Source organism: Triticum aestivum, chromosome 5A, assembly GCF_018294505.1.
Source record: "Triticum aestivum cultivar Chinese Spring chromosome 5A, IWGSC CS RefSeq v2.1, whole genome shotgun sequence".
Lineage (NCBI taxonomy): Eukaryota > Viridiplantae > Streptophyta > Magnoliopsida > Poales > Poaceae > Triticum > Triticum aestivum.
The window spans coordinates 394,775,357-394,800,365 of NC_057806.1; the positions used below are offsets into that span (position 1 = coordinate 394,775,357).

Sequence of the window (25,009 nt, forward strand, 5' to 3'; positions counted from 1 at the left end):
CGTACCTCGCCGCGCCGCCCGTCCCCGCCGCCTTCGCCGTCAGCTCCGGTCGCCGCCGAACGCCGCCGCTCGTCGCCGGCGCTCTCCGACGTCGCCTCGCCGGCGCGACCTGGCCGGAAGCCGCCCGCGCCGCCTCCTTCACTCGGCCCCACCGGCGTGAGCGCCGCCCGCAGCCCGCGGCCGCGCCAGAGTCGACCTCCGCCGCCATCTTCCCCGCCTCCGGCCTCCTCGCCGTCGCCGGACCCGATCCGCTTCGGATCTAGATCAGGTGGGATCAGATCCACCAGTCCTTCGTACCAAACGCGCCCCGCCGTCCCGCTCCGCTTCGTCCCGGGATCTCCCCGTCCAACTTCCGCGAGGTCTAATTTTCTCTAAGTCCCAGATCTGCATACTTTTCATGCCATATTCATCATGTCATAACTTCATCACCGTTGCTCCGATTCGTGCGTGTAGCATATCAAAATGTTTGTCTCGAAGAGTACATCATTTCATCTCATTGCATCATTTTCATTTGAGCTCATCTTGATACCCAAAATGTCGTTGGAAGGGGGCTATGTGAGGAATATGTCAGATCTGTTTCAGCAAATGGCCTTTTGTCATTTTTGCCATGATTAATGTGTGCATGCTATGATCCTGAGTTCTACATGTGTTTTGTTATATGCCATTCCATCTTTACAGAGGTGCTTGCCATGTATTTTTTTGATATTTGTGGTGACTAGCACAAGCTTGCAAAGTAGCGTAATCGGTAATGCTGTTTTCAGGGACTTAGAATTTCACTAAGTCCTTCTCCTGTTTTTGTTTTTATGCCATATGTTCATGTTGTTTCCTAGTGATCCGTGCCTCTTTTGAGGATGATCACTAAGGATGTTTTGTTAACATTGTGGTGCTCTATCCATCCATGTTTTTTTTTCAATTATGGAGCACCCTAGCTTGAGTCAATCGAGCTCTACTTTTGCAATAAAATGATCCTGGCAGATTGTTGACATGTTTAGCGATTTTGCCGAGGATGTTGCTATTGATCTGTGCATGCTATGTTGTTGTTCTTACCATGTCTAGCTTCTATGCCATGTCTTCTTTACGGGTGTATGCTTAGTTTGTCATGCAATTCTTTGTAGTGAGTGCATCGAGCTTGTAAACATGCCTACTTATTAATCTGTTTTGCATGCTCCAGTTTTTCACTGTCTGAATCTGTTTATGTTTTTGCTATGTTCACATGCTTGCAATTGTATTTTCTGATCCCTTTTGGCTCAAGGTCACTAAGGTACTTTTGTTAAGTGCTTTGAGTAGCTTCATTCCATGCCTTGCTTTGCCATGATATGTTCCTGTAGCTTGTAGTTTTCATGCTCTAAAGTGTGCTTCCTGATGATAAATTCCTGACTTATGTTAATTTCACTAAGTCTGAAACCTGTTATCATTTGCACTTTTGCCATGCTTGTTTGAACCTGTTAATGGATGAACTAGCCATAGCTCAGTGTTCATCTTTTGTCGAGCATCATGAGGGGATTCCTGCCATGTATTGTGTTGTCATGTTTGAGTGCTTTAGCATATTTATCTTGATGCATTTAGTTGGTCACTTGCTGATTATCACAAACCGGTGCCATATTTGTTTTGCTTGCCATTTCCAAACCGTGCATCCGATTCCGGTGATCTTTATATCGATTTCAACCAAAATCACCTCACCTTTCCAGTGGCACTCTTGTATTTCCAAGTTGAGGCCAGGTTCAATCATTCCTTGTCAAATCATGCATATGCATCCCATATCGCATCCCGCATATCATACCATGTTTGCATCACATTGCTTGAGCATCACACGTGGTTGATTGTGTTCCTTTTGCTTGTTGTCTTGCTTGGGTAGAGCCGGGAGAGGAGTTCGTGAATGAGGAGCTCGTTGAGTTCGCTTACGAGGATCAAGTCAACTCTGAGAACTTTGCAGGCAAGATGATCATACCCTCGAAATCACTTCTATCTTTGCTTGCTAGATGCTCGCTCTTTTGCTATGCCTATGCTATGATACCTACCACTTGCTTATCATGCCTCCCAAATTGCCATGTCAAACCTCTAACCCACCATGTCCTAGCAAACCATTGTTTGGCTATGTTACCGCTTTGCTCAGCCCCTCTTATAGCGTTGCTAGTTGCAGGTGAAGATTGGAGATCGTTCCTTGTTGGAACATTGTTTATTGTTGTGATATCACAATATTATCTTGTTTATCTTAATGCACCTATATACTTGGTAAAGGGTGGAAGGCTCGGCCTTTTGCCTAGTGTTTTGTTCCACTCTTGCCGCCCTAGTTTCCGTCATATCGGTGTTATGTTCCCAGATTTTGCGTTCCTTACACAGTTGGGTTATAATGGGAACCCCTTGACAGTTCGCCTTGAATAAAACTCCTCCAGCAATGCCCAACCTTGGTTTTACTCGTAGGATGTCTCATCTGAGTGTGCCCTAAGAATGAGATATGTGCAGCTCCTATCGGGATTTGTCGGCACATTCGGGCGATGTTGCTGGACTTGTTTTACCATTGTCGAGGATGTCTTGTAACCGGGATGCCGAGTCTGATCAGATTGTCTTGGGAGAAGGAATATCCTTCGTTGACCGTGAGAGCTTGTGATGGGCTAAGTTGGGACTCCCTGCAGGGATTTGAACTTTCAAAAGCCATGCCCGCGGTTATGGGCAGATGGGAATTTATTAATGTCCGGTTGTAGATAACATGAAACTTAACTTAATTAAAATGCACCAACTGCGTGTGTAACCGTGATGGTCTCTTCTCGGCGGAGTCCGGGAAGTGAACACAGTGTTGGAGTAATGCTTGACGTAGGTTGTTCTAGGATCACTTCTTGATCATAGTTGTTCGACCGTGCTTTTGCCTTCTCTTCTCGCTCTCTTTTCCGAATAGGATAGCCACCATATATGCTAGTCGCTTGCTACAGCTCCACACCATACCTTGTCTTACCTATAAGCTTAAATAGTCTTGATCGCGAGGGTGCGAGATTGCTGAGTCCCCGTGACTCACAGATTACTTCCAAACCAGATGCAGGGACCGATGATACCGTTCCAGATGGCATGACCGAGCTCAAGTGGGAGTTCGATGAAGACTCTCGCCGTTACTATGTGTCTTTCCCAGATGATCAGTAGTGGTGCCCAGTTGGGGCGATCGGGGACTTTATCGCATTTGGGGGTTGATCTTTATTTTGGTACCGTAGTCGGACCATGAGTGTATTGGATGAATGTAATGTTATTCATGTATTTGTGTGACGTGGCGAGTGTAAGCCAACTATGTATCCTTTCCCCTTTTATTTATATTACATGGGTTGTTTGCGAAGATTACCTCACTTGCGACATTGCTTTCAATGCGGTTATGCCTCTAAGCCGTGCTTCGACACGTAGGAGATATAGCCGCATCGAGGGCGTTATAAACACCTAAGTTTGATTGTGTTAAATCTTTTATTGATACCGATGTTTTCCGTAAATTTAGCACTAAATATGGACTTGACTCTGAAATAGTAGCTTCTTTCTGTGAATCTTTTGCTACTCATGTTGATCTCCCTAGGGAGAAGTGGTTTAAATATCATCCTCCCATAGAAGTAAAAGTAGTTGCACCTATTAAAGTTGAAGAAAAGACTGTCACTTATAATGATCCTATTGTTCCTACTGCTTATGTTGAGAAACCACTTTTTCCTGTTAGGATAAAAGATCATGCTAAAGCTTCAACTGTGGTTCGTAAAAGCAATATTAGAACCTATACACCTCTTGAGAAAGTTAAAGTTGAACCTAATATTGCTATTGTTAAGGATCTCTTGGCTGATAATATTGATGGGCATGTTATTTATTTCTGTGATGAAACTGCTAGAATTGCTAAACCTTGTGCTAAAGATAAACATAGACCTGTAGTAGGCATGCTTGTTATTTCTGTTAAAATAGTAGATCATTGTTATCATGGCTTGTGTGATATGGGTGCTAGTGCTAGTGCAATACCTATTGACTTATACAAAGAAATTATGCATGATATTGCACCTGCTGAGTTAGAAGATATTGATGTCACAATTAAACTTGCCAATAGAGACACTATTTCACCAATGGGAATTGTTAGAGATGTTGAAGTCTTGTGTGGGAAAACTAAATATCCTGCTGATTTTCTTGTTCTTGGTTCCCCACAAGATAGTTTTTGTCCCATTATATTTGGTAGACCCTTCTTAAACACTGTTAATGCAAGGATAGACTACAACAAGGATGTTATTACTGTTGGTTTAGGTGATATGTCTCACGATTTCAACTTTTCCAAATTTCGTAGACAACACCGTGAAGAGGAATTTCCTAGTAAAGATGAAATTATTGGTCTTGCTTCTATTGCCGTACCTCCTAGTGATCCTTTAGAACAATATTTGCTAGACCATGAAAATGATATGTTTATGAATGAAAGAAGGGAAATATATGAAGTATTCTTTAAACAGGAACCCATCCTGAAACACAATTTGCCTGTCGAAATCCTAGGGGATCCTCCTCCACCCAAGGGTGATCCCGTGTTTGAGCTCAAACCTTTACCTGATACTCTTAAATATGCTTATCTTGATGAAAAAAAGAAATATCCTATTATTATTAGTGCTAACCTTTCAGAGCATGAAGAAGAGAGATTATTGAAAATTCTGAAGAAGCACTGTGCTGCTATTGGATATACTCTCGATGATCTTAAGGGCATTAGTCCCACACTATGCCAACACAAAATAAATTTGGAGAAAGATGCCAAACCAGTTCGTGATCACCAACGACGGCTGAATCCTAAGATGAAAGAAGTGGCAAGAAAGGAAATACTAAATCTCCTTGAGGCAGGTATAATTTATCACATTGCTGATAGTCAGTGGGTAAGTCCTGTCCATTGTGCCCCTAAAAAGGGAGGTATTACTGTCGTTCCTAATGATAAATATGAATTGATTCCGCAAAGAATTATTACAGGTTATAGGATGGTAATTGATTTCCGCAAATTAAATAAGGCTACTAAAAAAGATCATTACCCCTTACCTTTTATTGATCAAATGCTAGAAAGATTATCCAAACTTACACATTTCTGCTTTCTAAATGGTTATTCTGATTTCTCTCAAATACCTGTATCAGCTGATGATCAATCTAAGACCACTTTTACTTTCCCTTTCGGTACTTTTGCTTATAAACATATGCCTTTTGGTTTATGTAATGCACCTGCTACCTTTCAAAGATGCATGATGGCTATATTTTCTGATTTTTGTGAAAAGATATGTGAGGTATTCATGGATGATTTCTCCGTTTATGGATCCTCTTTTGATGACTGCTTAAGCAACCTTGATCGAGTTTTGCAGAGATGCGAAGAAACTAACCTTGTCTTGAATTGGGAGAAGTGCCACTTTATGGTTAATGAAGGTATTGTCTTGGGGCATAAAGTTTCTGAAAGAGGTATTGAAGTTGATAAAGCTAAGGTTGATGCTATTGAAAAGATGCCATGTCCCAAGGACATCAAAGGTATAAGAAGTTTCCTTGGTCACGCCGGTTTTTATAGGAGGTTCATTAAGACTTCTCAAAAATTTCTCGGCCTCTGACTAATTTATTACAAAAAGATATACCATTTGTTTTTTATGATGATTGCGTAGAAGCATTTGAAATACTTAAGAAAGCATTGATCTCTGCACCTATTGTTCAGCCACCTGATTGGAATTTACCTTTTGAAATTATGTGTGATGCTAGTGATTATGCTGTAGGTGCTGTTCTAGGGAAAAGAGTTGATAAGAAAGTAAATGTTATTCAATATGCTAGTAAAACTCTAGACAATGCCCAGAGAAATTATGCTACAACTGAAAAAGAATTCTTAGCAGTTGTATTTGCTTGTGATAAGTTCAAATCTTATATTGTTGATTCTAAAGTAACTATTCACACGGATCATGCTGCTATTAAATATCTTATGGAAAAGAAAGATACTAAACCTAGACTTATTAGATGGGTTCTCTTGCTACAAGAATTTGATTTGCATATTATTGATAGAAAGGGAGCTGAGAACCCCGTTGAGACAACTTGTCTAGGTTAGAAAATGTTCTTGATGACCCACTACCTATTGATGATAACTTTCCTGATGAACAATTAAATGGCATAAATGCTTCTTATACTGCTCCATGGTATGCTGATTATGCTAATTATATTGTTGCTAAATTTATACCACCTAGTTTCACATACCAGCAGAAGAAAAAGGTTTTCTATGATTTGAGACATTACTTTTGGGATGACCCACATCTTTATAAAGAAGGAGTAGATGGTGTTATTAGGCGTTGTGTACCTGAGCATGAACAGGAACAGATCCTATGCAAGTGTCATTCTGAGGCTTATGGAGGACACCACGCTGGAGACAGAACTGCACATAAGGTATTGCAATCCGGTTTTTATTGGCCTACTCTCTTCAAGGATGCCCGTAAGTTTGTCTTGTCTTGTGATGAATGTCAAAGAATAGGTAATATTAGTAGACGTCAAGAAATGCCTATGAACTATTCACTTGTTATTGAACCATTTGATGTTTGGGGCTTTGATTATATGGGACCTTCTCCTGCCTCCAATGGATACACACATATTTTAGTTGATGTTGATTATGTTACTAAGTGGGTAGAAGCTATTCAACTAGTAGTGCTGGTCATAACACCTCTATTAAGAAGCTTAAAGAAGTTATTTTTCTGAGGTTTGGAGTCCCTAGATATTTAATGACTGATGGTGGTTCACATTTCATTCATGGTGCTTTCCATAAAATGCTTGCTAAGTATGATGTTAATCATAGAATTGCATCTCCTTATCACCCACAGTCTAGTGGTCAAGTAGAATTGAGTAATAGAGAACTCAAATTAATTTTGCAAAAGACTGTTAATAGATCTAGAAAGAATTGGTCCAAGAAACTTGATGATGCATTATGGGCCTATAGAACTGCATATAAAAATCCTATGGGTATGTCTCCGTATAAAATGGCTTATGGAAAAGCATGTCACTTACCTCTCGAACTAGAACATAAGGCTTATTGGGCTATTAAAGAGCTCAATTATGATTTCAAACTTGCCATTGAGAAGAGGTTATTTGACATTAGCTCACTTGATGAATGGAGAACCCAAGCCTATGAGAATGCCAAATTATTTAAAGAAAAAAGTTAAAAGATGGCATGACAAAAGAATACAAAAGCGTGAGTTTAATGTAGGTGATTATGTATTGCTATACAACTCTCGTTTAAGATTTTTTGCAGGAAAACTTCTCTCTAAATGGGAAGGTCCTTACGTTATCAAGGAGGTCTATCATTCCGGTGCCATAAAAATCAACAACTTAGAAGGCACAAATCCGAAGGTGGTGAACGGTCAAAGAATTAAACACTATATCTCAGGTAATCCTATAAATGTTGAAACCAATGTTATTGAAACCGTAACCCTGGAGGAATACATAAGGGACACTTTCCGGAACGTTTCAGACTCCGAAAACGAATAGGTATGTGGTACGGTAAGTAAACCGACTCCAAAACAGTTCTAATGGCAATTTTCTTCCGTTTTGTAATATTTAGAAAAATAGAAAAATAAGAAGCAGTCCGGGAAGGACACGAGGGCTCCACGAGGGTGGAGGGCGCGCCCCTACCTCGTGGGCACCTCGTGTGCTCTCCGGATTCCATTTTCTTACACGTCACGTATTTTGGTTGGTAAAAATTCATTATATAACCTCCCAAAGGTTTTGACTCCCGTATCACGCAAATATCTCTCGTCTTTGTTTCGAGCTGTTTTTTTGACAGATCTAGGTCGTCATGTCGTCTTCAAGAGTTCCCAAGGACCAGTTCTTCGAGAAGGTCATCAACCCCTACCTCGCGGAAGTTCTGCAACACCCTCAAACCATTGAGATGCTTGAGGGGTTGTTGCACATCCGCGATGTTGACGGACCAAGGAAGACCGGAAGCACGGAGGCAAGGCTCAAGGCATTGGAGCAACAAGTTTTCAAGTGTCGGGAGATGGTGGAGTGTGGACTCGATTCCAATCACATTATGATCACGGAGTTCACCAACAGCCACAAGCTGGACGTCAAGGACATTGGGGAGGCCATCTTCAAGCTTCATGAGAAAATCGAGCACCTCCAAGCCCAGATCTATGACCTGCAAAATCAAAACTGTGAGTATGAATATAGGTTCAAGAGGATGAGTTTGGCTGCAGATTTGAGGTTTCAGGAGACTCGATCATCCTTCTATGATGGTGAGCCTATGCCTTGGAAGAGGGACGACAAGCCTACGTCATCAACAACTCCAACTCCTTCACCGGCAAAAGAGATATAATCACATGGGTATGTGCACTCCCCTTGGCAACTGCCAAGCTTGGGGGAGTGCCCCGGTATCGTATCACCATCACTTTTATCTTTACCGTTTTTCTTAGTTCGATCCTTTTGATAATATTTTGATCTAGTAGAATAAAAGGTTTAGTATGATCTAGTTGTGAGTTTTGCTTTATGATCCTTCTATGTAATCGAGTCCGTGAGCTATATATAATAAATATTAGTATTGATTCAAGGGCTTGATTATTTTGCCATGATCTTGAGGGAATAAAATAAAAGAGAAAGAATAAAAAGAAATAAAAGAGATCATATGGATCTTATGGAGAGTAATGAGCTCACATAGAAAGAGTATGATGAATAAAAGTTGTTGAGAGTTGACGAACTTAGTTTTGGTCATCGTTGCAATTAATAGGAAGTAATAAAGAAAGAGAGGTCTTCACATATAAATATACTATCTTGGACATCTTTTATGATTGTGAGAACTCATTAAAATATGATATGCTAAAGAGTTGATGTTGGACAAGGAAGACAACGTGATGGGTTATGTTTTCTTACATCTAAGCTAAATTATATTACCATGGATCATCCAACATGATTGAGCTTGTCTTTCCCTCTCATGCTAGCCAATTCTTTGCACCAAGTAGAGATACTACTTGTGCTTCCAAATATCCTTAAACCAAGTTTTGCCATGAGAGTCCACCATATCTACCTATTGATTGAGTAAGATCCTTCAAGTAAGTTGTCATCGGTGCAAGCAATAAAAATTGCTCTCTAAATATGTATGACTTATTAGTGTGGGAGAAAATAAGCTTTATATGATCGTGTGATATGGAAGAAATAAAAGCGACAGACTGCATAATAAAGGTCCATATCACAAGTGGCAATATAAAGTGACATTCTTTTGCATTAAGATTTTGTGCATCCAACCATAAAAGCGCATGACAACCTCTGCTTCCCTCTGCGAAGGGCCTATCTTTTACATTTATCTCCTACCTTACATAAGAGTCATGGTGATCTTCACCTTTCCTTTTTACATTTTATCTTTTGGCAAGCACAATATGTTGGAAAGATCCTGGTATATATAGCTAATTGGATGTGAGTTTTCATGAACTATTATTGTTGACATTACCCTTGAGGTAAAACGTTGGGAGGCAAAACTATAAGCCCCTATCTTTCTTTGTGTCCGATTAAAACTCCATACCCATAAGTATTGCGTGAGTGTTAGCAATTGTGAAAGACTATATGATAGTTGAGTATGTGGACTTGCTGAAAAGCTCTTATATTGACTCTTTCCTATGTTATGATAAATGCTCCAATGACTGAGATTATAGTTTGTTTGTTTTCAATGAAGTTTATGATTCATACTCGAAATTGTGATTGAATTGTTACTCTAGCATAAGAAGAGCATATGACAAGAATTATATAAGTCGTTGTTCTAAGAATGATCATGATGCCCTCATGTTCGTATTTTATTTTTATCGACACCTCTATCTCTAAACATGTGGACATATTTTTCGATTTCGGCTTTCGCTTGAGGACAAGCGAGGTCTAAGCTTGGGGGAGTTGATACATCCATTTTGCATCATGCTTTTATATCGATATTTATTGCATTATGAGCTGTTATTACACATTATGTCACAATACTTATGTCCATTCTCTCTTATTTTACAAGGTTTACATAAAGAGGGAGAATGCCGGCAGCTTGGATTCTGGGCCGGAAAAGGAGCAAATATTAGAGACCTATTCTGCACAGCTCCAAAAGTCCTGAAACTTCACGGAAGTCATTTTCAGAATATATAAAAAATACTGAGCGCAAGAAGTTCCAAAGGGGGCCACACCCTACCCACGAGGGTGGGGGGCGCGCCCTACCCCCTGGGCGCACCCCCTGCCTCGTGGGCCCCCTGGTGGCCCTCCGATGCCCATCTTCTGCTATATGGAGTCTTTCGATGAGGAAAAAATCATAAGCTAGCTTTCGGGATGAGAGTCCGCCGCCACGAGGCGGAACCTTGGCGGAACCAATTTAGGGCTCTGGCAGAGCTGTTCTACCGGGGAAACTTCCCTCCGGGAGGGGGAAATCATCGCCATCGTCATCACCAATGATCCTCGCATCGGGAGGGGGTCAATCTCCATCAACATCTTCACCAGCACCATCTCCTCTCAAACCCTAGTTCATCTCTTGTATCCAATTCTTGTCTCCAAGTCTGGGATTGGTACCTGTGGGTTGCTAGTAGTGTTGATTACTCCTTGTAGTTGATGCTAGTTAGTTTATTTGGTGGAAGATCATATGTTCAGATCCTATATGCACATCAATACCCCTCTGATTATGAACATGAATATTCTTTGTGAGTAGTTACGTTTGTTCCTGAGGACATGGGAGAAGTCTTGCTATTAGTAGTCATGTGAATTTGGTATTCGTTCGATATTTTGATGAGATGTATGTTGTCTTTCCTCTAGTGGTGTTATGTGAACGTCGACTACATAACACTTCACCATTATTTGGGCCTAGAGGAAGGCATTGGGAAGTAATAAGTAGATGATGGGTTGCTAGAGTGACAGAAGCTTAAACCCTAGTTTATGCGTTGCTTCGTAAGGGGCTGATTTGGATCCATATGTTTCATGCTATGGTTAGGTTTACCTTAATACTTTTGTTGTAGTTGCGGATGCTTGCAATAGAGGTTAATCATAAGTGGGATTCTTGTCCAAGTAAAGGCAGTACCCAAGCACAGGTCCACCCACATACCAAATTATCAAAGTACCGAACATGAATCATATGAACGTGATGAAAACTAGCTTGACGATAATTCCCATGTGTCCTTGGGAGCGCTTTTCTCTATATAAGAATTTGTCCAGGCTTGTCCTTTGCTACAAAAAGGATTGGGCCACCTTGCTGCACTTTTTTTACTTTTTTTACTTGTTGCTCGTTACAAATTATCTTATCACAAAACTATCTGTCAGTGGAATCCGCAAGATGCAAATTTAAAGAACAATCATCAAATTCACGGAAACCTAACACATCACATAAAGTTTTTGAAATCGTGGATACGCTAGCACCCATATCACACGGAGCATGGCACTCATAATCTTTAATCTTAATCTTTATAGTAGGTTCCCACTCATCATAACATTTTCTAGGGATAGAAACTTCCAATTCAAGCTTTTCTTCAAAAGATTGCATCATAGCATCAATGATATGTTTAGTAAAAGTTTTGTTTTGATTATAAGCATGAGGAGAATTCAACATGGATTACAATCTATTAAAGAACAATTATAATAATTAAATTCCTTCAAATCCAAAAGAGTGGGTTCATTGCTACTTAAAGTTTTGACCTCTCCAATCCCACTTTGATCAATTTTTGTATCAAGATCTAAAAACTCCGAATCATTGGGACGCCTTTTAACTAAAGTTGACTCATCTCTAGTCATACCTTTATCAAGATTTATATTGGAAAACAAAGATTCAATAGGAGTCGCATCAATCACTTTAAGATCTTCATCATTATTTTCACGGAAACTAGAAGAACACGTTCTTACAAAGCAATCCTTTTTAGCACACATCTTAGCGATTCTTTCTTTGCACTCATCAATGGAAATTCTCATAGCTTTGAGAGACTCATTGATATCATGCTTGGGTGGAATAGATCTAAGCTTCAAAGAATCAACATCAAGAGAAATTATATCCACGTTCCTAGCCAAATCATCAATCTTGAGCAACTTTCTTCAATCAAAGCATTGAAATTCTTTTGCGAACTCATAAATTCTTTAACACTATCCTCAAAATTAGAGGGCATATTATTATAATTTCCATAAGAATTTTTGTAGGAATTGCCATAATTATTAGAGGAATTACTAGGAAACGGCCTAGGATTAAAATTACCTCTATACGTGTTATTACCAAAATTGTTCCTACCAACAAAATTCACATCCATAGATTCATTATTATTCTCAATCAAAGTAGACAAAGGCATATCATTAGGATCAATAGGAGCACTCTTGCTAGCAAATAATTTCATAAGCCCATCCATCTTTCCACTCAAAACATTAATCTCTTCAATAGCATGCACTTTTCTACTAGTGGAAGATCTTTCGGTATACCATTGAGAATAATTAACCATAATATTATCTAGGAGTTTAGTAGCTTCTCCTAAAGTAATTTCCCTAAAGTACCTCCCGCGGCCGAATCTAAAAGATTTCTAAAAGCAAAATTCAATCCAGCATAAAAAAATTGTATAATCATCCACAAATTCAAACCATGCGTAGGGAAATTTCGTATGATCAATTTCATCCTCTCCCAAGATTGTGCAACATGTTCATGATCAAGTTGCTTAAAATTCATAATATCGTTCCTAAGGGAGATGATCTTAGCGGGAGGAAAATACTTGGAAATAAAAGCATCTTTACACTTATTCATGAATCAATACTATTTTTAGGCAAAGATGAAAACCAAGTTTTAGCACGATCTCGAAGCGAGAACGGAAATAGCTTCAATTTAACGATATCATTATCCACATCTTTTTTCTTTTGCATATCACACAAATCAACGAAATTGTTTAGATGGGATGCATCATCTTCACTTGGAAGACCGGAAAATTGATATTTCATAACAAGATTCAACAAAGCAGCATTAATTTCACAAGATTCCGCATTACTGGCAGGAGCAATCGGAGTACTAATAAAATCATTATTATTGGTGTTGGAAAAGTCACACAATTTGGTATTCTCTTGAGCCATCGTGACAAAGCAAACAATCCAACACACGAGAACATAAAAAGCAAGCGAAGAAGACGAACGGAAGAGAGGCGAAGAAAAGGAAAATATTTTCGAAAATCGTTTTAGAAGTGGGGGAGAGGAAAACGAGAGGCGAATGGCGAATAATGTAATGTAAGAGATGAGAGTTTATGATGGGTACTTGGTATGTCTTGACTTGTCGTAGATCTCCCGACAACGGTGCCAGAAATTGGCAAGTTGACGGGCGACGAGTCTTGATTTGGCGTAGATCTCCCCGGCAACGGCGCCAGAAATTCTTCCTGCTACTTCTTGAGCTTGCGTTGGTTTTTCCCTTGAAGAGGAAAGGGTGATGCAGCAAAGTAGAGTAAGTATTTCCCTCAGTTTTGAGAACCAAGGTATCAATCCAGTAGGAGACAACGAACAAGTCACCAAATACATGCACAAAGAATCAAACAACTTGCATCCAACGCGACAAAGGGGTTGTCAATCCCTTCATGGTTACTTGCAAAAGTGAGATATAATGGAGATAGATAAATGGTAAAGTAAATATTTTTGGTATTTTTGGTTTATAGATCGGAAAATAAAAGATTGCAAAGGAAGTAAATCGGAAACTAAAATTGTAGATCGGAAACTTATATGATGGAAAATAGACACGGGGGCCGTAGGTTTCACTAGTGGCTTCTCTCAAGATAGAAAATATTATGGTGGGTGAACAAATTACTGCCGAGCAATTGATAGAAAAGCGCAAAGTTATGATGATATCTAAGGCAATGATCATGAATATAGGCATCACATATGTGTTAAGTAGACCGAAACGATTCTGCATCTACTACTATTACTCCACACATCTACTGCTATCCAGCATGCATCTAGAGTATTAAGTTCATAAAAAACAGGGTAATGCATTAAGCAATATGACATACTGTAGAGGAACTAACTCAAACAATATGATGAAAACCCCATCTTTTTATCCTCGATGGCAACAATACAATACGTACCTTGCTGCCCCTACTGTCACTGGGAAAGGACACCGCAAGATTGAACCCAAAGCTAAGCACTTCTCCCATTGCAAGAAAAACCAATCTAGTTGGCCAAACCAAATCGATAGTTCGAAGAGACTCACAAAGATATCAAATCATGCATATAAGAATTCAGAGAAGATTCAAATAATATTCATAGATAAGCTGATCATAAATCCATAATTCATCGGATCTCGGCAAACACACCACAAAAAAGTATTACATCGAATAGATCTCTAAGAATATCAAGGAGAACATGGTATTAAGAATCAAAGAGAGAGAGAGAAGAAGCCATCTAGCTACTAGCTATGGGCCCGTAGGTCTGTGGTAAACTATTCACGCTTCATCGGAAGGACAATGATGTTGATGTAGAAGCCCTCCGTGATCGAATCCCCCTCTGGCGGGACGCCGGAAAAGGCCCCTAGATGGGATCTCACGGGTACAAAAGGTTGCGGTGGTGGAAAAGTGTTTTCGTGGCTCTCTTTGTTGGTTTTGGGATATATGAGAATATATAGGCGAAGAAACTAGGTCGGTGGAGTCACAAGGGGCCCACAAGGGTGGGGGGCGTGCCCTCCGTCCTTGTGGCCGCCTCATGGCTTTTCTGAATTGGACTCCAAGTCCTCTGGATGTCTTCTGGTCCAAGAAAAATCACCGCGAAAGTTTTATTTCGTTTGGACTCCATTTGGTATTCCTTTTCTATGAAACTCCAAAACAAGTTAAAACAGAAACTGGCACTAGGCTCTAGGTTAATAGGTTAGTCCCAAAAATAATATAAAATAGCATATTAATGCATATAAAACATCCAAAACGGATAATATATTAGCATGGAACAATCAAAAATTATAGATACGTTGGAGACGTATCAGCCCCCTGCCTTGTCGCCTCCTCGTGCACTCTTCGGATTACTTCTAATTTTCCTAATTTTTTAAATATTCTAAAACGGAGAAAAATTGCCATTGAAAACGTTTTGGAGTCGGTTTACTTACTGTACCACATACCTATTCCTTTTCGGAGTCTGAAACGTTCAGGAAAGTCTCCCTTATGTACTCCTCCAGTGTTATGATATTAATAATATTGGTTTCAACATTTATGGGAGTATCTGAGATATAATGTTTGATTCTTTGCCCGTTTACCACCTTCGGGTTAGTGCCTTCGGCGTTGTTAATTTTGATGGCGCTAGAACGATAAACCTCCTCAATAATGTAAGGACCTTCCCATTTAGAGAGAAGCTTTATTACAAAAAATCTTAAACGAGGCTTGTATAGCAAGACAAGGTCACCTACATCTATGATGATACGTGTTTTTGTCACCATTATTGTCATAGAAGTGTCATAACCATGACAGAAAAAAGTTTTCATTCAGACCATAATGTCACGGATGTGTCTTTTTTTTATAGTGTGAGCTCGGCCTCCTCCTCCTCGGTCATGGGAGGTGGTGGCGGGGACGGGGACGGCGTCGGTGTGAGGCCGCGCACACGCGTACGCCCGCGTGTATGGGGCAGGCTCTGAGCACGAGCAGGACGCGACCGGGGCGGGTTGGGAGGACGTCTGGAAAAAAAGGATTACCGCCGCAGGTCGTGCTAGTCGTGGAGCCACGTATCCCACATCGGCGAATCCACGGTGTACCTACGGTCGTAGAGCAGATCCAGTGGGAGGCGGGAGCGGCGACGGTCGATCTTCCCCTTGCCAACCCAATGCCATCCCATGGCGTCGACGGGGTGGTGGATGAGAGGAGATGCGCGGTGGCTAGGGTTTGCTCGCTCGTGTTGGGGCTCGAGGAGGCAATCGGGCTCGGAGTGGAAGATGTGGACTGACCGGTGACCGGGGCAGCCGGGGCCCGCCGCGCGTGTGCAGTTATTTTGGGCAGTGGAGGCTGGTGGACGGCCGCCACGCGTACCTGAGGTGGACGAGAAGCAAGCGTGTGCCCGTCCGCATGGACACAAACCAGGAGCAATTTTGCTCTAAAAACGAGGCGGGCCGGACGAGAAGCGGATAAAATTTGTGAATGCGGCCGCGCTTTGGGTCGTGGCGTCTGTTCGTTTGGGCCTATACGGACACTTGCAGACTAGATGAGGTAGTGCGTTGGAGTTGCCCTGAAGGCCCGTACGCGGCACGGTGGCCAGCACGCACGCGAGCACGCGGCCGCGGCTATGACCGCCAGCACGCACCCCATCACGGGGCTATGGTGGCCACCACGCAGTTGCAGCGCCAGTCAGCACAACTGTGGCTGCAAGCGCTGCGGCCAGCACGCACACGCGATGGCTACGCAAGGTCGTAAGCCGCTTCCCTCGCTGTCGTCCACTCTGTCATCAGTAGCCTCGTCCGCCCACCCGTCGTCGCCGCGAGGCACCGCCTCCTCTGCCGATGTTGTTGCGTGCTCCACGCGAGAGAGATGAGAGAGGAAGGAGGATTGGGTGGCTGTAGGTGGGATCGTGTGGACGGGTATGACATGGAGTGGGGTGTCAGAGCGCGCCCGGCACGTCGGCAATTCTCTCATATTGCCCCCAAATTTAGTCTCAGTTTGAGGGTGCCGGCCAGTCTACCCTCCATTTAGGTTAGGAATGATGGGGTTCGGTTGGGTCATTTCATTGTCTGTCACTAATGCGGGCGGACGATTCAAACGTTTAGGGGGAGAAAACGTGGTGTCCTAGATGGTGTAATCAACATCTCCAAATAATCAATCACTTTGCCGACCACAGGCCGCAAGACACATATGCAGAAACATCACCTTCCCGAGTCCCGACCGTGCACATCAATTTGCGCATCACTGTCAGAGCCGAACAAATCCTCAGCACGCCTCCTGATTTCCTCCGCCATTTCGCTAACACGGCGTCATCGCCCCATCGGGCTTAGTTTCATCCACAAATCACCTCCCCGTCTCGCCTAGGATCCAAAGGCAAAGGGACCGATCAAACGCGGAGAAGACGAGAGCTTCAGGACTTCTAGGAGCCAGTCCAAGAACTGGACCTTGTTGGGACAACGGACCGGCCATGGCGCCGCCGCCGCCACCAAACGAAGCGGACCTCGCCGCGCCGGCCGCGCTGCGGGCGCCGGCGGACGTGATCTCCCGGGTCTTCTCGCAGCTGGACTGCGTCGACCTCCTCAGCTGCTCCCTCGTCTGCAGGTCAGCTCCCCCTCTTCCTGCACGCGCGGTGTTCGACAGATTGCCTGCTGTAGGTTTGTGCCGATCAACTTACGGACGGCTTCTGAGGCACAAAATCTTGAGCTGTTTGTGTTTTGTTCAGCGTATGCAATAGGAGCAGTTGTTTTTGATCGGTAACCCGTGACCTGAATTACACTCACCAGGCAGTGGTGCCGCGATTCTGCGGAGCTACGGGAAGAGTGGAGGATGGAGTACATGGACGCCTGGAAGCTGCAGGGTCTCAGCGTCAAGTCCGATGCCCGATCGCCGTGCCCAACTTGCTCCATCAGAAGCCTGCGAACCTGGTGCCCTTGACCTTCAACCAGGCAGGGCACTGGAGTTGCATCAGTTTGCCACAAGCATACTCAGTGTCAGTGCTACCAGTACAAGACCAAGCTTTATCATGTGTACATACATGCTTGATAAACTGTATTGAATTTACAGTGTGCAGTTGTACAGTTATACACTTTATCAGGAATTAAGAGTGTGGACTGCAATTGTAGCAATTTTCATTCACATGATGGATCCATCAAAATCTGCTATTGCCAATATCCGAGAACAACTGCACCTCATTCTGATGAGGGCTCCAAAGCAAGTCATCTGCTCAATCCAACCGAGATAAACTCATCACAAAACACAAATACCATAGTTATCACCAAATAATAATTAAGATAAGACTGGTCAGCATCCAGGCTCACTTGCAAGTAGCAACAAGTAGCATTCAGGAATCTGGCTAAACTTTTCTTACAGAAACCCACTCCATGCAAGTCTGATTATCTAGGTAGTAGTTCACACTAAAATTCACAACTTAACGTAGTAGCTCACACAGGTAGATAAATTACTCACGACCTTGCCAAATATCTATCGCGTAAAATATGTTTTTAGGGTAATGGTGAATGATGAAGAACTTCACAACTCTTGCAAAACAGAAGCTATCCCTTTCCATGGTCCTCCTCTTAGAGAGTGTTGGCCTGAAGGAGCCCATCTCTGATCTGCGATGCCACATCCTTGACGGCCCCAGGACCATGGGGGATGAACACCGAAGAAGACTTGGACGAGGCCCCAATCTCTTTCATGGTGTCGAAGTACTGGGTAACCAGAACCATGTCCATGATGTCCTTTGCAGTGGTGCCAGGGACGTTCTCAGAGAAGGCGAGGACGCTGTCTCTCAGACCATCCACGATAGCCTGACGCTGCCTTGCAATGCCCACACCAGCCAAGTACTTTGACTCGGCTTCTCCCTCTGCTCGTTTAATCTGGAGAATCTTTTCAGCCTCTGCTTTGTCGTTGGCTGCCGACCTCATCCTAGAAGCTGTTTCACAAAACCACATTCATGTTAGATATGCAAAAGACAATTCTGAGCACGCATCAAATCATCTAGTATATGTTTTGCTGCCAGTTTAATCTGATGTATGTGGATTGAAAGCAAATGAGCATTAGACTTGCCTGCATTGATCTCATTCATTGCCCTCTTGACATGCACATCAGGCTCAATGTCAACTATCAGAGTTTGCACAATCTCATACCCATACATAGACATTGCCTACAACATTTGCAAAACAGGTCAGTCAAGATAATCTCTCTGCTCTAGGACAACAGGACAGTGAACAAGAACCTTTTCAAGCTCCTCTTCAACAGCTTTTGCAATGTCATCTTTCTGCACAAATGCATCGTCCAGCTCCAGCTTTGGGACAGTGGCTCTAATAACTGAAACAAGACACATAGCTTTATGAGTACTAATTGCACACAAAAGGGTAAAAAGCATACAAATCTTATCCTTTGGATTAAAAGTTAAACAAGAAACTGGTGTTAACAAGCATACTAAAGGAAGCACGTGAATCTCAGTAAATTGACAACCATTTGAAATAGAAAATCTGCAGCTTCAGTTAAATATCTGAGGATAAAAGTACGAACATAAGGCTAAACCTGGACACAGACAAGGGATGTAGTCAAAACATTTAGCGAAATTTCGTGGACAGTAACTTACCATCAAAGACGTACGACTGGATTTGTTGCTTTGTGTTGCTCAGTTTGTAGAAGGCATCAGATGCCTTATCAACAAGGGCACGGTATTGGACAGAAGCAACAACAGTCACAAAGACATTATCCTGAATGGGCACAGATTAAGATATCAGAGTTGAAAGAAGAAGGAAAGTGTTTTTCATTTGTAGAACAGAGAAAACACCCAAATGGGAACATTGTAAGTGATTTTCATTTGTTAAGATTGCTTCAGCAAGTTATTAAATAAGTACAGATACGATGATACAAGACAATACCTTTGTTTTGGTTTCACATCGGACGTCTAGCTGTTTCACACGCAGTGAGAGGTAACCAACAATCCGTTGCCCTATGCACCAAGGCAAGAAGTGGCAACCAGGCTCCAGGACCTCATTAAACTTCCCAAAAGTTTCTTTGATAGCAACAGTTGACTGATCAACCTGCACTAAACCCAAAACGCCACCCATGGTTTATCTGCACAATGGAAAAGATAGTAATTAAATAAAGTTCAGTGAAGTCATAAATGTCGACTGTGCAGACTGCAAAGGCAAAGATGAATTGTTCATCATCCAAGGATAACCATCAATAAGACTACAGGTATATGGCGTGCTAAACTTGTACACGTTGTGGTTCACACATTACAGGTGGCAACCTTGGCCAGTACATAACATTTCATATTATCCTACTTCAAGCAAAGAGTATTACAAATAGGGTTCGTGACCAATTCGTAATACCATTACAAGTTGAAACAGTGAGACCTCTGAAAATACATGCATAAATTCATGATGCAACACATGCTTTCAAAACCAGTTACCATAAGACAGAACAAAACAACTGAAGAAAAATCCAGACAAATATAACTACGAAGTACAGCTTTGCCAGAATAACTAGGTACAGATTGGTGAATTGTGAAAGAAATAAGCCAAGTGCAGTGGGTGACTTAAATCAGAGGTGAAGGGGCCACTTGGTTGGAATTCCTGGGAGCTAATAGGTGCTACCTCCGATCCACAAAAAGTGTGGCAGTTGTGAACTAACCCCAGTTCAAGACTGGGGAACTTATTTTGGATCGAATGGTACAAACTATGGAGAGATACAGCCATACGAATACATGACAACTCAGGCTAGCCCGCAAGACGACCGCGTAGGGGTTTAATTACCAAAGTAATCTGACTACCAAGCAGCTTAAAAATCTGCAATTAGACACTGAAAAATCAACTATTATTTCACAAAAAACCCCAAAATTCCGCAATCTACTCTTTAATGGCCTGCTCGCAAATTCAAGGGCCTGCAAACTATAACTACACCTAAGAAGCGATCAAGAAAGCACGACGCATAACACATCACGATCGATTACAACCCACAGGGGCGCACATGTTGGACGAAACCACGATACCATCAGGCAATTGATTGAGCAATCGACCAAATCCGTCTCGAATTTTCAAAGATCACCCTCTGCCATCTGAAGCAGGGCCACTCCCTCTCAGAAAAAACTAAGAATTTGCGCAAAATTGCAGCTATGTTCCACCGATGGGGACCTACAAGGGGGGAAATCTTGCGACCGGCGGAACACAAGAAGGCGAACAACAAAAGACATGGAGAGAGCCCATCCAGAAAACCTAGACGGCGCGCAATGCATCAATCTGATCTACCGCGTAATTCCGACGAGAGACGGGGGGAAGAGATCGGTCACCCTGAGCTGAGCCTCGGCGAGCAGGGAGATGAGGGAGGAGTCGGAGGATGGTTTCGCCGGAAGGAAGGTCGTTGGGCGCCTGGGGTTTTCCGCTTCTTCAGCGCTGGACCAGAACCCTCCTGCGCTGGGGATTGTGGCTGTGTGGCGTATATATACGGGCGGCAGCAGAGGAGGAGGCTGATGGACGGCTCAGATCTTGCTGTGCCCATCTTGTGGTCTTGATGGAGCGGATGGTCTAACAGATATACATATATCTTTTCCCTAGAAAATAGGTCAATAAATGTTTTCAGCCATGTAACAAGAAATATATCCCTTTCAAAAAAACAAGATAATATATCACACCAAAAACATAACCATATCGTAGGATAACCATTTTTTGCGAAAAATATAAAAGGATAAGTTGTTATAGGAGTATACAATATATGGGAGGCAGGGGAGGTGGCGGTTCAACAGTTGGCGATGTTTTTATTGGAAGATATGTAATCTCCGTAGAACTGTTTTTTTTACAGGCAACACATAACAACTGTTATGGTTTAGTTGGTGAGGAAAAAGGAACTGAAACTCGAGGATTACTTCTAAAACATGTCACGGACATGTGGGCCCTATATATACTAATGTATCAAGAGGGTAAAAGACCCAGTCTGCAAATGCTCTTCTTCGTCCTTTGCGATTGGGAAGTGCCGATCTCCGTAATACCGAAAGTCCTCTTCTGCTCCTGATCTCAAATGAGCTCGGGGTGAATAGTAAAATTAAAGAAATGAAGAAAAAAATGTGACCAACTTTGACAAATGTATTTGTATACTTGCAAATTTTCATCACAAAATGACATTTAGGTCATGAAAAAACAAAATCGATACTCCAAAATGCTTTCAAAAATAGAATTTTTTTTGCAGCATCTTTTTTTTTTGCAACGACTTTCATGAATGTCCTTTCGTGATAAAAAAATCAAGCACACAAAACATTTGTCAAAGTTTACCACATTTGTTTGGAATTTTTGCATTTGTTTACCATATTTTGATTTTATTGTTCATCTGGGAGCATTTGAGCTCGGGAGCAGATACTCCACGTTTTGTTTACTTATTTTTTTTCTAAAAAGGAGCTCCTTGGTTAAACAATTATTTTTTATATTTTTAGAGAATATAGCTTTATAGATTATTAAGGAAAATGCTCACACTCAACCGACTGATAATTGATCGTGTGTCGGTCACCAAGGTATTTGTTGCGGTGGCAACACAGGGCATGTTGCAACAATCAAAAAAGGCTGGCATGTTTGCAAAGGCGGGTGCAACATGTGTCATGTTGCAAACCTCCAAGCACCAAAATGGCTCATGTTGCAAACACTCGTGAGCTAGGTTGAAGAGGTCCAAATCAGACGCATGTCGCACAATGAATCCAACAACTCTGGAGGCGGCTAATCTCTTCCATGCGGAAGTTGACTAACGCTTTGCACGTGACATAGATTAATCATAAACACACTCATAACAAAATAAAAGAAAACTCTTTTGTCCAACCTAGCTATTTGGCGTGTAATTGTATTATTTCTAAACTTTAGAAACCTTGAAAACTGGCAGCAAATTCAACGCCACCGTAGCTTCCAACACCACTTGCAAAATGGAAAGCGTGTCATTTTTCATATCCTTTAACATACCTACCACCATGGCGCAATCCTATCAATCCGTGTCGGCTTGCATATCGAGTCCGTGCATAGGCATATGCTTTCAAGACAATCTAGCGCTTCCACTTCTTCAATGTTGAAGCATCCTGGCAGGACTCAATTCGATGAGAGTAGTACTTCAATGTGTCCATCTCTGACTACCTGTGCACGCCACTCCATCTACTTGGTTAAAAGTTTCATCCGTATTAATTTTCACCCAACTCCGCTAGAGGCGATGTCCAATATCCGACCACTTATCTTTCGCAACAGAAAGAATACCGAACATATGCATTGACAAGTTCCTTGCCTTTTGTATATCAACTATCAAGCACTATACCCATGTTTAGCTCCGAGGAGAGAGTCAACATAGCTTCCCAAGAACGGCTTGGGTGCAACAGTGGTGAACTCTTCTTTTGAAGAAATTGATATCATTCCTCATGTACCACGCTCTCCAAAAAGTAGGAATACCTATGATCTGGTTGTGGCGATGACACGGTCTAATAATAGGAGAAGTGGCCAGTCTTGGTCAGTACGCGAAAAACCCTCATTGGTCAAAAAACGGCTAGATTTCCCTCATGACATAATGCAAGACGCTTGCCTGGGTGCACCTTACGACCGCATGGAACCTATCCTTTCCTCCGGACCATAATGCATCCTATGACATGGACGAGAGATCTGCTATACCCAACTTTCACCGGTCAAGAGAGTGCAGCCATTGCAACATCCGTTATGTGGGCCGTGTGGAGTAACCGAAACAAGTACACACACACACGAGGAGATTAAATACCAACCCAACTGCTCAATGGAGGTCATAGAAGAGCTAATTAGAGCATTGGACGTGTCGTCCAAACCCCGGGTACCAAAGCCGAGTAGAGCTATTTGGAGACCACATGGGACGGGCGTGGTGAAGCTTAACACCATGTTTATGATTAATCTATGTCGCGCGAGATCACAATGGACCCTTCATTGCAGGGAGGTGGTGTGCTCAACATTTGGGTGTCACTGATCCTTTTTTTAGGAAAGGCCATCATGGCTAGCTTTATTGCAAAATTAAACCGGAATTACATCATCTAGAAGTTTTGGAATGACACAAGCTGGGGGATCATCCGTCCAGCTTCTACTAATCTTATTACAAAAACTATGACTAGCTAGCACATGAGTTGCTTGGTTCAAAGTACGACTACAATGTTTAAAGATAACCTTCCCAATAAGCATTGAAACGTCTACACATTCCGCGGAGATGACCGCCGCTGCGTCCCACCATCTGGTCTGCCCCGAGCAGTTTTCGATCACCATTGTCGAGTCTGATTCTGCCTCCACTCTAGGAAAACCAAGAGAATTTGCAAATGCAAGTCCATCCCTCATAGCTAAGGCCTCCGCGGTTAACACATCCGCTGCATGAGGTAAAAATCTGCAATGGGCTGCCAGAAAATTACCTTTATTGTCCCGAGTCACAGTTGTTGTTGCCCCAGCGTGCTCATTTTCATAGAAGGATGCGTCTACATTAACTTTCACAAATTTGCTACTAGGTTTCAACCACCTCTGAACATGGTTCTATTGGACTTTTCGGTTAGCTTCATTGAAATTGTTTGCAATCGCCATTATTGACATAGGCCATCTTTGGGGTAGCGGGGGTGATCCATTGTGTGTTAACTCACGCCGGATCCACCATAGATACCATCCTCCAACAGCAATAACTTGTTTAACATCTAGGCTCGGTTTCAAAGGCATTGAGACCCTGATTGCTCGACCTGAATTGCCTCTTCAATGATCTTTGATATTCCCAGATTTCGCCATAACTCCTTTGCATGCAGGCATCCAAATAGAAGATGCTTAATATCCTCGGCCGCCCCATGGCAAACTGGGCATCCTCCGTCAGATCCAACATGCCTGTTCGCTAGTATTGATTTTAGAGGAAATATTCCATGTAGTGCCCTCCAGCAAAATATAGCAACTTTGCATGGAATATTGAGTTTCCAAAGTTTAGTCCAGATTTCTGGGAGCTGAGAACTAGCCGGACTCGCCAATCTATTTGCATGTGTTTGGGTAGATCGTTGCCATTGGACTCTGTACGCCGATCGGACTAAAAAAACCTCTTTGTTCAGGATGCCACGCAATAAAATCATTAAAGGCATTATTATTGATTGGTATCTGCAAGATTCTTTGCACGTCAACAGGGTTGAGTATAGATCTCATCAGCTCCTCATCCCATGTTCCTGTAGAAGGATCAATTAACTCATTAACTGAAGATAGTATAGAATGACCCCTGCCCGAGATCACCTTTCTATCTGGACTTGCAGGTACCCACGGGTCGTTCCAGATGTTTACATTTTCTCATGTTCCAATGCACCAAATGTACCCTAGTTTGAAGGTCTCTAGGCCCTTCATCACACTCTGCTATGTGAACGATGCCCCTTTCTTCAATGTAGCTTGAAGTAAATTGCTATTCGGATAATATTTGGCCTTCAATACCCGGGCACAGAGGGTATC

The 25,009-nt window shown here is 42.3% G+C and overlaps 2 protein-coding genes across 2 annotated transcripts; one reads left to right on the plus strand and one right to left on the minus strand.

Annotated features, from left to right (window-relative positions):
* The first annotated feature begins 16,587 nt into the window (after window positions 1-16,587).
* LOC123103582 (F-box/SPRY domain-containing protein 1) lies at window positions 16,588-17,693 on the plus strand. The gene is made up of 2 exons (XM_044525216.1): window positions 16,588-17,159; window positions 17,342-17,693. Exons 1-2 carry the CDS (start codon window positions 17,026-17,028, stop codon window positions 17,490-17,492), a joined length of 285 nt encoding a protein of 94 aa, XP_044381151.1. The 5' UTR covers window positions 16,588-17,025; the 3' UTR covers window positions 17,493-17,693.
* A 116-nt stretch (window positions 17,694-17,809) lies between these two features.
* On the minus strand, window positions 17,810-21,006 carry LOC123103581 (hypersensitive-induced response protein-like protein 2). Its single transcript, XM_044525215.1, has 6 exons — window positions 20,866-21,006; window positions 19,454-19,649; window positions 19,165-19,285; window positions 18,793-18,884; window positions 18,624-18,720; window positions 17,810-18,489 (listed from the first exon to the last, which is right to left on the minus strand). Exons 2-6 carry the CDS (start codon window positions 19,640-19,642, stop codon window positions 18,134-18,136), a joined length of 855 nt encoding a protein of 284 aa, XP_044381150.1. The 5' UTR covers window positions 19,643-19,649; window positions 20,866-21,006; the 3' UTR covers window positions 17,810-18,133.
* Window positions 21,007-25,009: the final 4,003 nt, after the last annotated feature.

Coding starts and splice junctions, on each gene's coding strand:
- LOC123103582 (XM_044525216.1), top strand. CDS start 17,026: ATGGCGCCGCCGCCGCCACCAAACGAAGCGGACCTCGCCGCGCCGGCC. Junction 17,160..17,341: donor AGCTGCTCCCTCGTCTGCAG/GTCAGCTCCCCC, acceptor TACACTCACCAG/GCAGTGGTGCCGCGATTCTG.
- LOC123103581 (XM_044525215.1), bottom strand. CDS start 19,642: ATGGGTGGCGTTTTGGGTTTAGTGCAGGTTGATCAGTCAACTGTTGCT. Junction 19,286..19,453: donor GATGTGAAACCAAAACAAAG/GTATTGTCTTGT, acceptor GTGCCCATTCAG/GATAATGTCTTTGTGACTGT. Junction 18,721..18,792: donor TTGAAGAGGAGCTTGAAAAG/GTTCTTGTTCAC, acceptor CAAATGTTGTAG/GCAATGTCTATGTATGGGTA.